Source organism: Symphalangus syndactylus, chromosome 12, assembly GCF_028878055.3.
Source record: "Symphalangus syndactylus isolate Jambi chromosome 12, NHGRI_mSymSyn1-v2.1_pri, whole genome shotgun sequence".
Taxonomy (NCBI): domain Eukaryota; kingdom Metazoa; phylum Chordata; class Mammalia; order Primates; family Hylobatidae; genus Symphalangus; species Symphalangus syndactylus.
The window spans coordinates 101,891,704-101,908,795 of NC_072441.2; the positions used below are offsets into that span (position 1 = coordinate 101,891,704).

The window sequence follows — 17,092 nt, forward strand, 5'->3', positions numbered from 1 at the left end:
TCAGGATTTTTTAAAAGAAAAAGAAGACTCTGTACAGGTGCAGACCTAAGAATTTGAAGTTTGTTGGTGATGCTGTAGAAGGCTTGGGTAGGTTTCAGAAAGGAAAAGGTCTGAGAGACTCTGGTCCTAAAAGATCGTTTTGTGGGATTAACTGACAAGTGTGAGGTAGAATGGAAGGAGAACTCGGACCATGAGATGACTCCTTTAGCTTTAAGCCTTCAGTGTCCTTAAAGTTTAAGGGCATTGTGAAATCTGTTAACTTTTTTTTTTTTTTTTTTTTTTTGAGACAGAGTCTTGCTCTGTCACCCAGGCTGGAGTGCAGTGGCTCAATCTTGGCTCACTGCAACCTCCGCCTCCTGGGTTCAAGCGATTCTTCTGCCTCAGCCTCCTGAGTAGCTGGGATTACAGGTGCACACTAACACACCCGGCTATTTTGTATTTTTAGTAGAGATAGGGTTTCACCATGTTGGCCAGGCTGGTCTGGAACTCCTGACCTCAAGAGGTCCACCCGCCTTGGTTGGCCTCCCAAAGTGCTGGGATTACAAGTGTGAGCCACCGCACCCAGCCGAAATCTGTTAACTGTTCTCCTGCCAAGTCAAAGCCTCCAATCACCCGTTGGGTTTTGTGTGTTTGTTTGTTTTTAAAAAGATGGAGTCTCACTCTGTCACCCAGGCTAGAGTGCAATGGCATGATCGTAACTCAGGGCAGCCTCAAACTCCTGGGATCAAGCGATCCTCCTGCCCAGCCCAGCTTCCAGTCAGCAGTTTTCAGCCTATCTTTTTCATTCCTCTCATTGTCAAACTTTTCAAGAGTCAATAAGAATACATTACTTTTTTTTTTTTCTAACTTTGTCACCCAGACTGGAGTGCAGTGGCGTGATCTTGGTTCACTGCAACCTCCGCCTCCCAGGTTCAAGTGATTCTCCTGCCTTAGCCTCCCGAGTGGCTGGGACCACAGGCACACACCATCATGCCCAGCATTTTTTTTTTTTTTTTGGTATTTTTAGTAGAGACAGCATTTTGCCATGTTGGCCAGGCTAGTCTTGAACCCCCGATCTTAGGTGATCTGCCTGCATCGGCCTCCCAAAGTGCTGGGATTACAGGTGTGAGCCACCACACCTGGCCTAGAATATATTACCTCTGTTGCTTCCCTAAATAGTGGTTCTCAGCACTGCTGCACCTTACAATCAAGTCACCTGGAAAGCATTAAAAAAAACACTGGTGCCTTGGCTACACATCAGACTAACTGAATAACAAAGTTCTAAACGTGAGGCTTTGGCCTCTGTTTGTTTGAAGCTTCCCACTTGATCCTGATTTGTAGCCTGGTTGGAGAACCATTTCCAAACACACTTTCAACATTTCTACACATACTGCCCCACAAAAGTTACTCACAAGATCACCAAATCCAGTGGCCTGTTCTTGGCCCTTAAGTTCTCCTTCCTCCTGACAGCATTTGACAATGTTGCCCACTTAGTAATGCTCTCTTCCCTTGGTCTCTGTGACAGGAGAGTTTCCTGCTTTTTATCCCCACCTCCTCATTTGGTCTCACTCTGTTTGCATTGTCAATACAGTAAAAGCTGCATTTACTGAACACCAGGCATTTTTGTACATGTTATAATCATCTATGACTTGTCTTTTTCCCTTGCTAACCTGCAAATCACTTAAGGTAATTTTTTCTTTACACTTTTCCAATAAGCTTTTATTATTGGTTAAGTCAGGTTTAGGTGTTTTAAAACTCAACTTTGTTTCCCCTTTATCATCTAAGCCTAGATGGTGGCACTTAGTGGACCTTCAAAATATATTTAAACTGAATTATCTTTTGAATTTCAGGAGGATGTGAAAATGCTCTCCCATCTGCTCCAGGCTTTAGATTATGGGGCACCCCCTCATGGAGGAATTGCCTTAGGTAAACAACTTTTCCTTTTATAAGCTAAACTGAATTCCATTGCACTGTCTCAAATTCGGGTTCTCAGTTTGTGTTGGTAGAGGTGGAAGGATGAGTCCAAGAGTTCCATGAGAATGTAAGTTTCTGTTGAAATTTCAGTAATATATATATATATATATATATATATATTTTTTTTTTTGAGACGGAGTCTTGCTCTCTCCCCCAGGCTGGAGTGCAGTGGCGCGATCTCGGCTCACTGCAAGCTCCGCCTCCCGGGTTCACGCCATTCTCCTGCCTCAGCCTCCCGAGTAGCTGGGACTACAGGCACCCGCCACCGCACCCGGCTAATTTTTTGTATTTTTTTTAGTAGAGACGGGGTTTCACCGTGTTAGCCAGGATGGTCTCGATCTCCTGACCTTGTGATCCGCCCGCTTCAGTCTCCCAAGTGCTGGGATTACAGGCTTGAGCCACCGCGCCCGGCCTCAGTAATATATTTTTTAAATATATCTTAACAGTTATAAAGATATAACTTAACTGATAATTTACATTTGAAAGATCATTAATAGCTTAAAACTGCAGATCTTAAGTCAATATTGTTCAAATCCCCATGGCCTCACAGACGTACTCATTGGAGTCTGGAAAGCACTGCTCCATAATGTTCAGCTTGTATGAAAACAGGAATATGCCAGTGTCCTTCTGATTGCCATGGTTACTCACTTTGCTTGTTTGGTCAAAGCAAGGAAGAGTAAGAAATTCTAGGAAGCTCACCTAGATTGTAGGCCCCAACAATAGGGACTTCCTTCTGTGTTTATGGAGTTCCCTGCCAAGCACCAGATACACTGTTGAATCTGTTTTAGGGCCTTTAGTAAGCTTTTGCTAGGAACACTAATCGCTGTGACAATCCAAGTAGCATGTGAACATTAGTCCTGAATAATTTTCCAGAATGAGATAGAAAAGAACCTCTCAAACAAACAAAAGTTCTCTAAAAAGGTAGGGAACAATGGTTGGCTACAGTTTGTTAGAAATTCTTATTTAAAAGTTCTCTACAACTTTTATAGAAAAACTAAGTTATTTCCAACATTAGATTACATTTCTCATCTGTTATCTTTGTATTTTACTCACAGGGTTAGACAGACTGATATGCCTTGTCACTGGATCTCCAAGCATCAGAGATGTCATAGCCTTCCCAAAGTCCTTCCGGGGACATGACCTCATGAGCAATACCCCAGATTGTGTCCCTCCTGAGGAACTGAAGCCCTATCATATCCGAGTCTCTGGGCCAACAGACTCCAAAGCAGAAAGAGCTCATTGAATCATGCATACCATGCAGAAAGTTGAGCTTTTAGGTTTTGTCCTCTTTGCTTCCCCAAGGCCAAAGTCAGATCTAGAGTTCTGCCACAGGTCTGACAATCAAGTCTTTATTTAGATGGAAGGAATCCAGGCAACATTCTTCGCCACAACAAAGAAACAGATAGAAGATACCCAATTTTGACTTGATTTCATGCATCATTTGGATTTTTTTTGGTTAGGACTTTTTTTGAAGTTCCTTTTTACTTAGGTGTGAAAGATGGTTCTTTGTTGGAATAATATAGTGGTTTAGTGTTTTCAAATCATGTTTCTCATACCCAGATAGTAGATTGTTCACTTAGGACAGAGGTAATCAAATCATGTGTGAAATTTAGGAAAATGCTTGCCCCTGTAAACTAGTGAGTTGATGGAGCATTTGCTTCATCATCCTCATCAAGAGAATCATATAAATTAAGCTTTATAATGACATTTCAACCATCAATATAATATAGTGAGGAGTACATAATATTTTATAATAATGCAGAAAACATCACTGAAATGAGAGTCACAAATTTTTCTTCAGTGTTTCAGCCTGAGCAAGTTACATAAACCTCTCTTAGCCTCCCTTCCTGCTAATGTGTAAAATACATACTTGCCCTGGCTACCTCACAGGGCTGTTATTGCTGGAATCAGAGGAGATAACATATGTGGAAGATAAAGTGAATAAAAGTACTTTGAAAAACTATAAAGCATTCCACAAATGTGAGATGATGATATTATCCATCCATAAATAGGTAGATGTATCTCTATTTTATAGTTTCAGATTAAACAAAACTGATATCAATAGTAAAAGTCATTTTACTTATCAATTTTCTGTTTATATTTTTAGTTTTAAAGATATTATTGGCCGGAGTGGTGGCTCACACCTGTAATCCCAGCACTTTGGGAGATTGAGGTGGGTGGATCACTTGAGGTCAGGAGTTCAACACCAGCCTGGCCAACATAGTGAAACCCTGTCTCTACTAAAAACACAAAAATTAGCCAGGCATGGTGACACATGCCTGTAATCCCAGCCACTCGGGTGGCTGAGGCATGAGGTTTGCTTGAACCTGGGAGATGGAGGTTGCAGTAAGCCAAGATGGTGCCATTGCACTCCAGCCTGGGTGACAGAGCAAGACTCCATCTCAAAAAAAAAAAAAAAGACAACAAAGATATTATTAATCACTGAACACTATTTTCTCTCAATTATAAGTAATTGAAAATTCTAATCGACCTTAGATTAACCTCAAATGTGCGAAAAAGTGAACACCAAAACTCATTGTGATTTTAAGTTCTAATCATACACATAAAAGTTTTAATAAACTAATAATTATAAAATGAGGCCGGGCGCAGTGGCTCACGCCTATAATCCCAGCACTTTGGGAGGCTGAGGTGGACAGATCACAAGTTCAAGAGATTGAGACCATCCTGGCCAACATGGTGAAACCCCGTCTCTACTAAAAATACAAAAATTAGCTGGGTGTGGTAGCGCAGGCCTGTAGTCCCAGCTACTCAGGAGGCTGAGGCAGGAGAATCACTTGAACCCAGGAGGTGGAGGTTGCAGTGAGCCAAGGTCACACCACTGCACTCCAGCCTGGCAACAGAACAAGACTCCATTTCAAAAAAAAAAAATTACAAAATGAGAATAAGGTCTTGATCAGTGATTTTGAAATTGTTTTCTTCTACTCAGTCTTCACTTCTGCCTTGAAATTCTTTTGATTTACACCTTTTTTTTTTTTTTTTTTTTGAGACAGAGTCTCACTCTCTTGCCCAGGTTAGAGTGCAGTGGCGCCATCTTGGCTCACTGCAACCTCCGCCTCCTGGGTTCAAGTGATTCTCCTGCCTCAGCCTCCTAATTAATAATTGATTTATTTAGTTGAAAATGTTTAATTCATTTAAAAATAACCCATTACATGTTAACACAATAGCATGTTTTTGTTTTATTTTATTTTGAGACAGAGTCTCACTCTGTTGCCCAGGCTGGAGTGCAGTGCTGTGATCTCGGCTCACTTCATCCTCCACCTCTCGGGTTCAGGCAGTTTTCCTGCCTCAGCCTCCTGAGTAGTTGGGACCACAGGTGCCCGCCACCACACCTGGCTAATTTTTGTATTTTTAGTACAGACGGGGTTTTGCCATGTTGACCAGGCACCAGCCTGGTCTCAAGCTCCTGGCCTCAGGTGATCCACCTGCCTTGGCCTCCCAAAGTGCTGGGATTACAAAGGTGTGAGCCACCACACTCAGCCATGTTTTTATTTTAAAAATAATTATTTAAAAAACAAAAATAGAAGAGTAACATTGTTTTATATTTCTACAAATATTTTTTTATTTCTGGCTTAATAGAAGATACTAGATTCTGATATCTGCTTCTGTATCCTATCTGTTGTTATATGATGTTTCGGTTGAAGTCTATGAAGAAAATCTGACCCCACTCAAATATAAAGTTGGAAAAGGGAGGAGTATTTTAATAGCTTTCTCTGATAATTATGGATATTCTCTTTGGTACCACACCAAAATATGACAAGTAGTAGAGTTCCTTAAAGGTTAGTTGCAATGTGGATTCTGAAATTGTATTGATGAGCTTTTCTAAAGTCCATTGGTGTACCTTGTATTTAAATAGAACTTTTACCTATGTGTGATATTTGTAACACCAGTCCAGTGATTGATCATTTGGAAAATATTGGTTCACTGAGTTATGCAAATCTTCCAAATGTTGACACGTTTTGATATACAATATCTAAAACAAAATACCATTAATTAGTATTACCACCAATCTCATTACAAAAGTCTTTAAGTCTGAGGAAGCTATAAGGGGCACAGAAGTGTATACAAGCCTTCCAAAATTTTAGGTTTCCTTTGGAAGCTTGAGTTTTATCATTGGCAACAAATGTCATCAGTTTTTTCCAAGCTGACCTGTTCTTTTTTGAGCAAATCTCTGCCAAAATTACCCCTAAAATATGAATAATCAATTTGTCAGGTTTTTTTCAACTAAAAATGTTCTGTGAAAAAAAGCAGCTAGTTCAGCTTGTATCTCAAACAATTGTAACTACTTTTTCTAGGGAAAAAAATCTAGAAATCCATACTTTGTGGCAGATGTGCTTCATGCGTACTTCCCATTTTGTCACACAGAATATCAAAATAATGTGTACTCAAGGTCAAGATTTACTAACAACTAAAATTCCAAAACTGCTGAACAGAATGCTGAATAAGGTGATCCAATTTTTTAATAATTCATTTGAGACAACATCTCACCCTGTCACCCAGGCTGGAATCCAGTGGTGTGACACAGCTCACTGCAGCCTCAATCTCCCTGGGCTCAAGCGATTGTCCCACCTCAGTCTCATGAGTGGTTGGGACTACAGGCATGCACCATCATGCCCGGCTCACTTTTTTTTAAATTGTAGAGACAGGGTCTCACTATGTTGCCCAGGCCGGTCTTGAACTCCTGGACTCAAGCAATCCCCCCGCCTTGGTTTCCCAAAGTGTTGGGATTACAGGCATGAGCTACTACATACAACTGAAATCTTTTAATATGCCTGTCAAAAAGTTTTCTGATTCAGAAAATGGCACTTATATATAAAAGAACAAGAAGCTGGATGTGGTGGCTCATGCCTGTAATCCCAGCACTTTGGGAGGCTAGGTGGGTGGATCACGAGGTCAGGAGTTCGAGACCAGCCAGGCCAAACATGGTGAAACCTCCCTCTCAACTGCAAATACAAAAATAGCCAGGTATGGTGGCCCACGCCTGTAATCCCAGCTACTTGGGAGGCTGAGGCAGGAGAATCACTTGAACCTGGGAGGTGGAGGTTGCAGTGAGCCGAGATTGCGCCACTGCATTCCAGCCTGGGCAACATGAGCGGAAACTCCATCTCAAAAAAAAAAAAAAAAAAAAAAAAAGAATAGAACTTGGCTGGATACAGTGGCTCACACCTGTAATCCCAGCACTTTGGGAGGGCAGGGCGGTTGGATCACTTGAGGCCAGAAGTTCAAGAGCAGCCTGGGTGACATGGTGAAACTCCATCTCTACTAAAAATACAAAAAAAAAAAAAAATAGCTGGGAGTGGTGGCACACACCTGTCATCCCAGCTACTCAGGTAGTTGAGGCACAAGAATCACTTGAGCCTAGGAGGCCCAGGCTGGAGTGAGGTGGCACGATCTTGGTTCACTGCAACCTCCACCTCCAGGGTTCAGAGTAGCTGGGACTACAGGCCCACACCACCACACCCAGCTAATTTTCGCTTTTTTTCAGTAGAGACCGGGTTTGGCCATGTTGGCCAGGCTGGTCTCGAAGCCTGAGCCATCACCTGGCAAAAAGATACTTTGAAATGTAACATCGTTTTTCATTTCAAAATCAAGGTATTTTACCAACTTGTCTTTGGTACCTCCCCAAAAACTGATCTACTACATTTGCACCTTCATCCATTTTTCCAACATTAATAAACGAAGTACTTAACATTCTTGTGGGGGAAATAAGAACAAAACACATAATAGGTCATGGTGGTCGCATGAAGAGTAAAGGGTAACCGTTTGGGATAGGTGGTGGTAGTTTTTTTGTGTTTTTTTTCTTTTTTTGAGACCAAGTCTCGCCGTTGCACAGACTGGAGTGCGGTGGCATGATCTCAGCTCACTGCAACCTCCGCTTCCTAGGTTCAAGCAGTTCTCCTGCCTCAGCCGCCCAAGTAGCAAGGATCACAGGCACCCACCACCACACCTGGCTAACTTTTGTATTTTTAGTAGAGATGGGGGTTTCACCATGTCGGTCAGGCTGGTCTCAAACTCTCTGACCGTGTGATCCACCCGCCTCGGCCTCCCAAAGTGGTGGGATTACAGGGATGAGCCACCACGCCCAGCCTTTTCCTTTGAGACGGAGTCTCGCCCTGGCACCCAAGCTGGAGTGCAGGGGCACTATCCTCAGGTCACTGCAACCTCTGCCTCCCAGGTTCAGTTCCCCTGCCTCAGCCTCCCAAGTAGCTGGGACTACAACAGCTCACCACTACACCTGGCTAGATTTTTCTATTTTTAGTAGAGATGGGGTTTCATCTCTTCAATTACCAAAATGAGTTGGTTGCGATGGTAGGTGCCTGTAGTCCCAGCTACAAGAGGCTGAGGAGAATCGCTTGAACCCACGAGGTTGAGGTTGCAGTGAGCAGTGGTTGAGATCATGCCATTGTACTCCAGCCTGGGCAACAGGGATTGTCTCAAAAAAAGGAAAATTCAGAAGGTAACTGAAGTTTTATTATCATTAATGGGAGTGAAGTGCTTTAGCTCAGAAACAGATTTGTAAAACCATTACTGCTAACAAAGACATCATTATAAGCACAGCTGTATTGACACTGAAATAAAAACTGACCCACCTTGGAATTTTGGCCCCAATGTACCCGTTTCCCTGGGGGTAGATTGCCTTAAACCAGTTGTGCCCCTTTTACCCACTTTTGGCAACCCTTAACGCTTGCCAAAAACCTATCACCATGGCTATGGATTGTAGATTTTCCCAATTCCGTTAATTCCTATCACTAGTTGGGCATTTCTGTAGTGTCTTCTGTAGCTTACTTTCCCAGCCTGACTCACCATGACTTTCTCCAAATAGCTCCATCAATACTTTAAGCTCAAAACCAATTAGCACGGGGGCCTATGAAACCTGACAATTTGCTCATATGGAGAATTAGGAAATATTGCACTTTAATACATAAGACACCTTGTAAAATACCATAAAATTTTAACTGGCTGCAGTGTTAATGAAGCAAATGCCACGGAGTTATAATAGCCTTTGAATGTGATTTATGCTTACAACTAATAAACAAATGAAAAGCACTGTTTTTTCAAGTAAACACTACACACTCCAGATGGATTGCAAAAATTTATTAAAATTGGAGACATTGTTTTAATCTTCTTGTGCCATGAGACTCCATCAGGCGGTCTACAAAGACCATTGGGAGGCTGAGGATCACTTGGGCCCAGAAGTTTGAGGCTGTAGTAAGCTTCAAAGGCCACTGCACTCCAGCTTGAGTGAGGCAAGACCCTGTCTCAAAAAATAAGACAAGACTTTTAGCCACATTTACAGACTTCAATTAAAATGCTACATGGGAATGCAGAATATCAGATCTTTTATTGTCATCAAGTAATCAGTGAGAGAGTTCAAGTTGGATTGAGATCATCATGTATTCTGCAATTATAATAGTCCCAACATTTCCAATCCTTACCTTTCAAGCAGTAAGCTGCATGCTTGCTTGTTGTGGTCAATTAAAACCCCTGAAAGCAAAGCCAATATATTAATCATGGCAAAAAACAAATGTGTGATGCTTGTTAGTAGAGTAACCTCAGAATCAAAATGGAACGGTTTTATAGTGATATCATTATATTTCATTTGGCAGAATCATTACATCATTGGTTACGTTGAAAATTATCACATGTACCAAAAGCTGACTCACCTAGTTTAGGATAACAGGTCTGCCTGTTTGAAGATGAAAAATAATACCCATTTAAAATTTGCCCTACTAGATTTCCTTCTCAGTCACATTTTAACTTTTAAACAGCTAATCACTCCCATCTACAGATTAAGGTGTATATGCCACCAAAACCTTTGGCCACCTTAAAAATTTCCTTTAAAGTTTAAACTAACCTGCATTTCTTCAAGCATGAATTCTGAGTCCTGAAATTAAGGGACAATACACCGTAAGACAACTTGCATACAATTAGGAGTAATCCAAAATCTCCAAACATTATAGAATGGCTATATTCCCCTTTCCAGGGCATAAACTAGAATGTTACTGCCAGATACATCAGATAGGAGCGAAAGACTTAATATTGCTCATCAGCGTTAGTCTGCTGAACTATGTTATCATCATTGTATCGGCTTTGCAACACTTAAAAACCAGACTTGAGGCGGGGCACGGTGGCTCACGCCCGTAATCCCAGCACTTTGGGAGAACGAGGAGGGCAGATCACTTGAGGTCAAGAGTTCAAGACCAGCCTGGACAACATAGCTGTACAAAAATTAGCCAGGCATGGTGTCACATGCCTGTAATCCCAGCTACTCAGGAGGCTGAGGCAGAATTCCTTGAACCCGGGAGGCAGAGGTTGCAGTGAGCTGATAGTGCTGCTGCACTCCATTCTGGGCAAGAGCTAGACTCTTGTCTCAAAAAAAAAAAAAAAAAATACTTGGGACTGCTATACCTTTGCTTCTTTAAAACTTGCTCCACACAGTGTAGTCAAGCCGACTCTCCATACCTGCAGAAATTTAATCTCCTTTACCAATAGGTAGTAATAGGTGGATTTCTAAAAGATTTCCCAACTACTGTTTCAGTTTAAGATTAATCTCCATTTTCTTTCTCAGAGAGATTCCCATCTGCTTTAATTTTAAAATCATCACTAACAGTAGTTCAATCAATTAACGTTAACATCAACAAAATATGTACCTTTAAAAGGTGTGACAGGAACTGTCTTCATGTCCTTATCCAAGCAAGCCATCCATGGATAAAAACGTTACCAGGAGCTGGAATACAAATGAGGACTTCCATTAAAATGCTAAACATCATTAAACTCTTTTCAAAGTTGTCTGTCACAGGGTTCTTCAGTGTTACCTTTGTCTACATGCTCATTTCAGGTCAGACATTTGATCAACATCATTACACAAACCCCGTTCCAAACATGCTCAAGGAAAACACATAAGCACCGTTCCAAACATGCTCAAGGAAAATACAGTCAGTATTCATCAGCCAAGCCTTAAGCCATTAGCTCAGCAGTAAGCATATCACCATCAGCATTTTCATTAAGCCTATCTATTGTTTTCATTAATACTTACCAGAAACATAAGGCTGGTCCAGACAAGTTGGACTCCACCTAAGATATAAGAGTGGTCTTAGAATAGCCACAGATGAGTTTTCTCCCCCTGCCAAAACTAACAAATGCCTTTAGTCAGTTAGAGCTAATTAAGACCTTCATGTTCAGTCAGTGTTTGCTTATCATCACCCAGGTTGCATTTACAAACTTTCTTATTAATCATAACAAGGCAAGAATCCGCCATTTATTTAATGCATTCAGCACTGGTAGGAGGTAACTCTAAAAAGCCATTTGTGCCGTAGGCAGTTTGCCCAGTTACCTGTTTACTTGGATATAATTTCACTTACCATTTCAACTTCCAGCTTTCTGTCTAATGCCTGTAATTTTAATACAAAATTGTCAGCAAAGAACATTTTAATGGTAGATTGGTGGTACACTGCTTAACTATTAACAGCAAACCACAACCACCCCAGATACATCAGACAGATAGTACATCTCTTCATGATTCAATCTGCTGAACTATGCAACCATCATAGTATCTGTATTCATTTTCTTCAGTATTAAACTTAGTATCAATGAGAGCAAAATTCTCATTTGAAAAGGAGGAAGAGAAACACTAACATAGATAATCATCATTGCCTTGGCTATTTTCTAATCCCTTAAAAGTAAGAAGTACAATATAGAGGTTTCTCACCTGTGTGCCAATGGCTTGAGTTAGGCTTGCTCTTTAGGACCTGGGAAGAAACAACTTCATGTGAACTTTGGTGTACTCTCTAATGTTCCCCAAATCACCATTTTGGGTGCCTCAGTTAAGATAATGGTGGTTAAGATCCTCATCATTCTAGCACTCAAGAGTAGCAAATAAACTGTCATCATTGTGGCACATCCAATGGCTTTAGATCTTTTTGAGAGAGCATTTTCAACTTACTTCAGTAGCTATTCTCATCCGTCCTTTGGGACACAACTAGAAAACAAGAAGATGCAAGCAAAACAGTGACAATGAACCTCACGGCAGTCACGTTAAATATCAATGCTGTTAACATTAAAGCCTCAGAATAGAATTTCAGAAATCCCTTCTGTCCACTACTCTTAAAGCATCACAGGCTAAGACCACCTCTTAGATTTCATTCTTCCCACCATACTTTCCCCGATTCTTACCTGTCCATAAGGTGCTACCCAGAGCCACACTGCATCTGCACCCAGCACCATACCTAAAGAGATCGGGTACAGATTTTAATTCATTGTTCCACGGTTCTTTATGTCGTCTTTTTAAACCAATGATGCATTGGTTTATCTAGCGACAGGTAAAAGATACACAATGTTAGAAAAGAGCACTGCACCCGCAGTTAAGAACCACTAATGGCGGCCGGGCGCGGTGGCTCACGGCTTGTAATCCCAGTACTTTGGGAGACCACGGCTGGTGGACCACCTGAGGTCAGGAGTTCAAGACCAGTCTGGCCAACATGGTGAAACCCCGTCTCTACTAAAAACATAAGACTAGCGTGGTGGCACGCGCCTGTAGTCCCAGTTACTTGGGAGGCTGAGGCAGAATTGCTTAACTCGGGACGGGGAGGTTGCCGTTAACCGAGATCGAGCCACTGCATTCCAGCCTGAGTGACAGAACGAGGCTCGGTCTCAAAAAAAAAAAGAAACACGAATGGAAATATTGATGGCACTGCGGAATGCAGGTACTTAAGAGAAGCAGCACGTGGACTACCACCGACAGCCTTTCATGAGAGCGGGCGGCTGATGGAGGCTCGGGTGACGGCCCTTAACAATAGCTTACTCAGGTGACTCGGCATGTGCCACCATCAGAGAGGTTGGCATTCATCATCACTCTCAGATGTCCCTACCAACACAGGCTTCATCAGAGGCAGGGCACGAGAGCCGAGGCTTCTCCGCAGTTCTACCCGAACAACATAGTCGCAGCTTAGGTCACGCATGCACCATATGTGCAAATCCCCCACCATCCTCAACTTGTAGGCCCTGCAAAGGCGCGCGACTGGCTTAGAAGTCCCAGTCAGTTCAGGGTCACCTTAGCAGACAAAGGCTGGAGGGCCCAAAAACCCGCAACATTCACAAAGATAAAGCATACCTCACCAAAGTCGACTCCTACCTCGAAAAGACAAGATGGTGCCTGGGCTCCTGTTTATAAGAGGTCTTTTGATGACGTCACGACGCACGCTCCCGGCAGCGTCCGCTTCGGCTCCTCCCCCTAACCTCCCTCAATTTTCCCCTCATCCAGTACCACCTTCTTCCCACCCCCCTAAGCCCGCCCCTTTTCCCCGCCCTTCCACGCCATTGTGGGCAGAGACATGACCGTCCACGTGATGCCTTGCTCCCCCCGCTCCTCCCGACTGAGGAGGAAGAGCAGAGAGGGGAGGGGGCGCGAGGCAAGGAAAGCTCTGGGGGTGGGGGAAGGGGGGCGGTGTAAGGCTGAGTGATTTCCTTCCGGCACGTCGCCCGCTCCATGGGAGGGGGTGGGGGGTTTCACTTCCGGGACGGTGTTCCGGCCCATTCCGGCCCATTTCCACCCCCGGAGGTAGGTGCTGCTCCTTGACTGGACTCGGGCCCCACACCCCGGCGCCACTTCCCTGCACCGGGGTCTCCTCGCCCGCCCTCCGCCGCAGCGCGCTCCTGGGGCGCTCAGCTACTTTCCTTCACCCCGCCTCCAGGCACCGGGCGACCTTCCACCCCCTTGGCCCCCGGCCGGGCTGATCTGCCAGACCCGCCCCCTAGCGGGGCCCCTCCCTCAGGACCCCGGGAAGGGCGGCCCCATCCCCCTCCCCCTCCCCCTCCCCCACCGTAGCCGGGACACACCCAGATAAGCACACCCACCTCCCGGCAGCTCCCCGCCCGCCGCCGCCTGGAGCCGGTCCCCGGGCGCCGCCCCCTTCCTAGTTCTTACCTGAGCGCTGGCTCCCCCGCCCGGCGCCTTGTCCCCATCTTCTCCAAAGTTCCTCAGTGACATTTTGCCCTTTAGCCAGTTCCCCTCTCCCCAGGCTTCCTAACGCAGAATAAAGCTGCTCAAGTGCTGGAGTGGCCAACCCCATGCCGTTCCCAATTCTCCCTCTTACAGCTCTCACCCCTCCAGTGCCGACGGTAGCGAAAGACTTTCCTCCAGGGGCTTCCTCACTGGGGAATTGCCGGAAAGAGCAAACAAAAAAGGCGCTGGTGTAGGCTCCAAAATAAACACATCTGAATTCATGATGGCATCGACAGAGGCTCTTATTGGATTAAAAGTTTCAAAACAAACAATAACGCTTTGGAAAAAGGTCAGATTGGCTAAAGTTGATTGTTGAAAACAGTGTATACACTTCCCTATTTAATAAGTGTGTTGTTAATGCGGGCAGTACTGTGAGCTTGGCAGAATAAGTTCCTGAAGTTTCAGGTGTGGTGTAACTGTGTAACATATAGATAAGTGAACGCATATTGGGCTTAAGTAAATGTCTTCCTGTTCGGATTTATACAAACTACTTTCAGTAGTTGAAACTGTACTTTCAACTATCTCGTACACAGCTTCAGGTTTAGTGTTTCAGCCATTTTTTTAAAAATATTTTAATGGAAAAATGTTGGGCGTACTTGGTAAATGCTGTATTTTTTCACCGGATCTGGAGAACTAAGTATCAGGATGGAAGTATCATCACCACCTTGGAATTGCCGACTTCGAATTTGGCAGATTTACCTAGCTTTCCTAATTTTGACAACTGAACTTTACGTTCTCTGCATCTTGGTTGAATCCTGGCACAGCTGTGGGATTTTTCCTAGAGTTTGCCTCACAGCCCTATAACCAAAGTCTTTTTGTGGGGGGGGCTCTGATTCTTAAGCTTAGAAATATTAGCCTACATTCATGTGGGATAGTCCCTTTATAAAATAATAAGCCTAATTCTTGCAGCAGGTAGTAAAATACTAAGAAGAGGGATATCAAGCCACGTATGTAGAATTGCATTTATTCAGAAAGCTTTCCTCCTCCAGAGAAAAGTTGTCAAGTTATGAGATGTTATGTTCAGTATGCAAATATCTTATAGTTAACACTTAAAAGTCCTTCCCCCTACCTTCTGTTGAACTTCTGTTTTGATGTTATATACCTTATTAGTAAGGAAAGCATAGTCATAACATGAATTTTTAGGAGTCTAAAGATCACTTTTTAGTTTTAACTGTATCCTCCTGTGAAACTTAAAAACCTGTTAGTAATTCTGTTTCCACATCTAAACATAAGGAAGGTATTTCTTTTATCTGGAGATTTTGAAATTTTACCAGATAACTATGTTTAAATACTTTTGAAATGGAAAACATCCGGGAAGTAAAATTGTAGTTATTAATGAGAATATGGTTTCTTTTTTCAGCAGGGTTGAATGCACCCTCAGGCACGACCATGGAGAAAGGTGGGAACATACAATTGGAGATTCCTGACTTCAGCAACTCTGTCCTGAGCCATCTAAACCAGTTGCGCATGCAGGGCCGTCTCTGTGATATTGTGGTCAATGTGCAAGGACAAGCTTTTCGGGCTCACAAAGTGGTGCTGGCTGCCAGCTCCCCCTATTTCCGGGATCACATGTCCTTGAATGAGATGAGTACAGTCTCCATTTCAGTCATCAAGAACCCTACTGTTTTTGAACAGCTCCTTTCTTTCTGTTACACAGGGCGGATATGCCTGCAACTGGCAGATATCATCAGCTACCTAACAGCTGCCAGTTTTCTGCAAATGCAGCATATTATAGACAAATGTACACAGATCCTGGAGGGCATTCATTTCAAAATTAATGTGGCTGAAGTTGAAGCAGAATTAAGTCAAACAAGGACAAAGCATCAAGAGAGACCTCCAGAGTCTCACAGGGTTACACCAAATCTCAACCGCTCCCTTAGCCCACGACATAATACCCCAAAGGGAAACCGGCGAGGTCAGGTTAGTGCTGTGCTGGATATCAGAGAGCTAAGTCCTCCTGAGGAGTCCACCAGCCCTCAGATCATTGAACCAAGTTCTGATGTAGAGAGCCGTGAGCCCATTCTTCGGATCAACCGAGCAGGACAGTGGTATGTGGAGACAGGAGTGGCTGACCGTGGGGGTCGGAGTGATGATGAAGTTAGAGTTCTTGGAGCAGTACACATCAAAACTGAAAATCTGGAGGAGTGGCTTGGGCCTGAGAATCAGCCTTCTGGAGAAGATGGGAGTAGTGCAGAGGAAGTAACAGCCATGGTGATTGATACCACAGGCCATGGTTCTGTAGGACAGGAAAATTACACTTTAGGGTCTTCAGGAGCCAAGGTGGCTCGGCCAACAAGCAGTGAAGTTGACAGGTAGGTTTGGTTTGGTTTGGTTTTCCCATGTAATGGCTATTGTGTGGACATCACTAAAGTGTCCTCTGTAGTACAGAGAGCGTTTTCCTTACCTGATTTTCTTGGTCAAAATAAGTTGATGTTGGGGAAACTGAAGGTGTGCCGAAAGACTTGCATTCTTATTTTTTTAAACCAGGAAGCTCCATTCCTGAAGTATTCACAATGTTGTGAGAACTGTGGTAAAGTTAGACACTTCCATGAATCAGAATAGCATCTGCAGCCACACTAGGATAGGATCAGTAATTGCCAGGGCTTCCTCGGGATTCCAGGCAGGGAGCCGATCATCAGCTGGGAACCTAGCAGTATTGCCCTTCCTTGGTGTGTTATCACACAGGTAGGTGGCCTCCAGGAGTCTCACTTTCCTTTGTGGCACTGCTTGCTTTTCTTTGCCCCCAAGTACCAAATTAGAGGAAGTATGGTACTTCCAGTAATTGTTCTTTTCACATTAGTAAAATAGTAATTCTGAAGAAAAGCATTATGGATATTTTTCATCTCTTTTTCCCTTGTCATGTGATGGTATCTTCCCTGTTTTCTTTCATGGGTGACTGCTGCTACCACAGGCCTGACAATCTCCCTTTTTTCACCAGTGCTACTATGCCCCATGCCTCACTTTTCTCTTTTAATACATTGTATTTATTAGACATTTCTTTTTGGTGGAAATGCCATGGGTTTCAGTCAATTGAGAGAAAGTCTCAATTGAAAGAAAGAAATATTACTAATTTAGATTGGTAATATTTGTTCTTTTTCCCTCTTAAAAATAAATTTAAAT

General features: G+C 43.3%; 2 protein-coding genes, 1 long non-coding RNA gene and 10 other non-coding genes across 32 annotated transcripts in view; 2 read left to right on the top strand and 11 right to left on the bottom strand.

Moving 5' to 3' along the window:
• Nucleotides 1–4,040, top strand: part of DARS2 (aspartyl-tRNA synthetase 2, mitochondrial) — a 34,291-nt gene extending 30,251 nt beyond the window's left edge. For all 5 annotated transcript variants that reach the window (XM_063627345.1, XM_063627346.1, XM_063627347.1 and 2 more), the window contains 2 exons: nt 1,830–1,905; nt 3,009–4,040. In XM_063627345.1, coding sequence (XP_063483415.1) covers nt 1,830–1,905; nt 3,009–3,196 — 264 coding nt within the window. In that variant the 3' untranslated portion in view covers nt 3,197–4,040. The remainder of the gene's footprint in view (nt 1–1,829; nt 1,906–3,008) is intronic.
• A 5,011-nt stretch (nt 4,041–9,051) lies between these two features.
• Nucleotides 9,052–13,198, bottom strand: LOC134734563 (uncharacterized). 13 transcript variants are annotated; one of them, XR_010117641.1, is made up of 12 exons: nt 13,103–13,198; nt 12,145–12,197; nt 11,915–11,950; nt 11,681–11,720; nt 11,334–11,363; nt 11,009–11,046; nt 10,623–10,699; nt 10,381–10,434; nt 9,827–9,856; nt 9,636–9,658; nt 9,408–9,456; nt 9,052–9,226 (listed from the first exon to the last, which is right to left on the bottom strand). It is a non-coding gene; the product is annotated as an uncharacterized lncRNA (long non-coding RNA). The 13 variants fall into 13 exon arrangements; XR_010117635.1 differs by having other exon boundaries at nt 13,082–13,167; XR_010117642.1 differs by having other exon boundaries at nt 9,052–9,230; nt 13,082–13,167.
• On the bottom strand, nt 9,297–9,373 carry LOC134735001 (small nucleolar RNA SNORD81). Its single transcript, XR_010117865.1, has one exon. It is a non-coding gene; the product is annotated as a small nucleolar RNA SNORD81 (small nucleolar RNA).
• Nucleotides 9,521–9,597, bottom strand: LOC134735010 (small nucleolar RNA SNORD47). The gene has a single exon (XR_010117874.1). It is a non-coding gene; the product is annotated as a small nucleolar RNA SNORD47 (small nucleolar RNA).
• On the bottom strand, nt 9,979–10,060 carry LOC134735014 (small nucleolar RNA snR60/Z15/Z230/Z193/J17). Its single transcript, XR_010117878.1, has one exon. It is a non-coding gene; the product is annotated as a small nucleolar RNA snR60/Z15/Z230/Z193/J17 (small nucleolar RNA).
• On the bottom strand, nt 10,500–10,584 carry LOC134735003 (small nucleolar RNA SNORD79). The gene has a single exon (XR_010117867.1). It is a non-coding gene; the product is annotated as a small nucleolar RNA SNORD79 (small nucleolar RNA).
• On the bottom strand, nt 10,774–10,838 carry LOC134735032 (small nucleolar RNA SNORD78). Its single transcript, XR_010117893.1, has one exon. It is a non-coding gene; the product is annotated as a small nucleolar RNA SNORD78 (small nucleolar RNA).
• Nucleotides 11,120–11,180, bottom strand: LOC134735013 (small nucleolar RNA SNORD44). The gene has a single exon (XR_010117877.1). It is a non-coding gene; the product is annotated as a small nucleolar RNA SNORD44 (small nucleolar RNA).
• On the bottom strand, nt 11,458–11,525 carry LOC134735031 (small nucleolar RNA SNORD77). Its single transcript, XR_010117892.1, has one exon. It is a non-coding gene; the product is annotated as a small nucleolar RNA SNORD77 (small nucleolar RNA).
• LOC134735000 (small nucleolar RNA SNORD24) lies at nt 11,788–11,869 on the bottom strand. The gene has a single exon (XR_010117864.1). It is a non-coding gene; the product is annotated as a small nucleolar RNA SNORD24 (small nucleolar RNA).
• Nucleotides 12,033–12,092, bottom strand: LOC134735034 (small nucleolar RNA SNORD75). The gene has a single exon (XR_010117895.1). It is a non-coding gene; the product is annotated as a small nucleolar RNA SNORD75 (small nucleolar RNA).
• LOC134735012 (small nucleolar RNA SNORD74) lies at nt 12,789–12,868 on the bottom strand. The gene has a single exon (XR_010117876.1). It is a non-coding gene; the product is annotated as a small nucleolar RNA SNORD74 (small nucleolar RNA).
• Nucleotides 13,199–13,273: 75 nt separating the features above from the next.
• ZBTB37 (zinc finger and BTB domain containing 37) overlaps nt 13,274–17,092 on the top strand; it is a 35,739-nt gene continuing 31,920 nt past the window's right edge. Inside the window, exons 1-3 of one of the 4 annotated variants that reach the window (XM_063627354.1) lie at nt 13,274–13,528; nt 14,066–14,261; nt 15,336–16,284. In XM_063627354.1, the coding sequence (XP_063483424.1) occupies nt 15,362–16,284 (923 nt within the window). In that variant the 5' untranslated portion in view covers nt 13,274–13,528; nt 14,066–14,261; nt 15,336–15,361. Of the gene's footprint in view, nt 13,529–14,065; nt 14,262–15,332; nt 16,289–17,092 lie in introns of those variants that run through there. The other 3 variants (XM_063627355.1, XM_063627357.1, XM_063627356.1) reach the window with 3 other exon arrangements.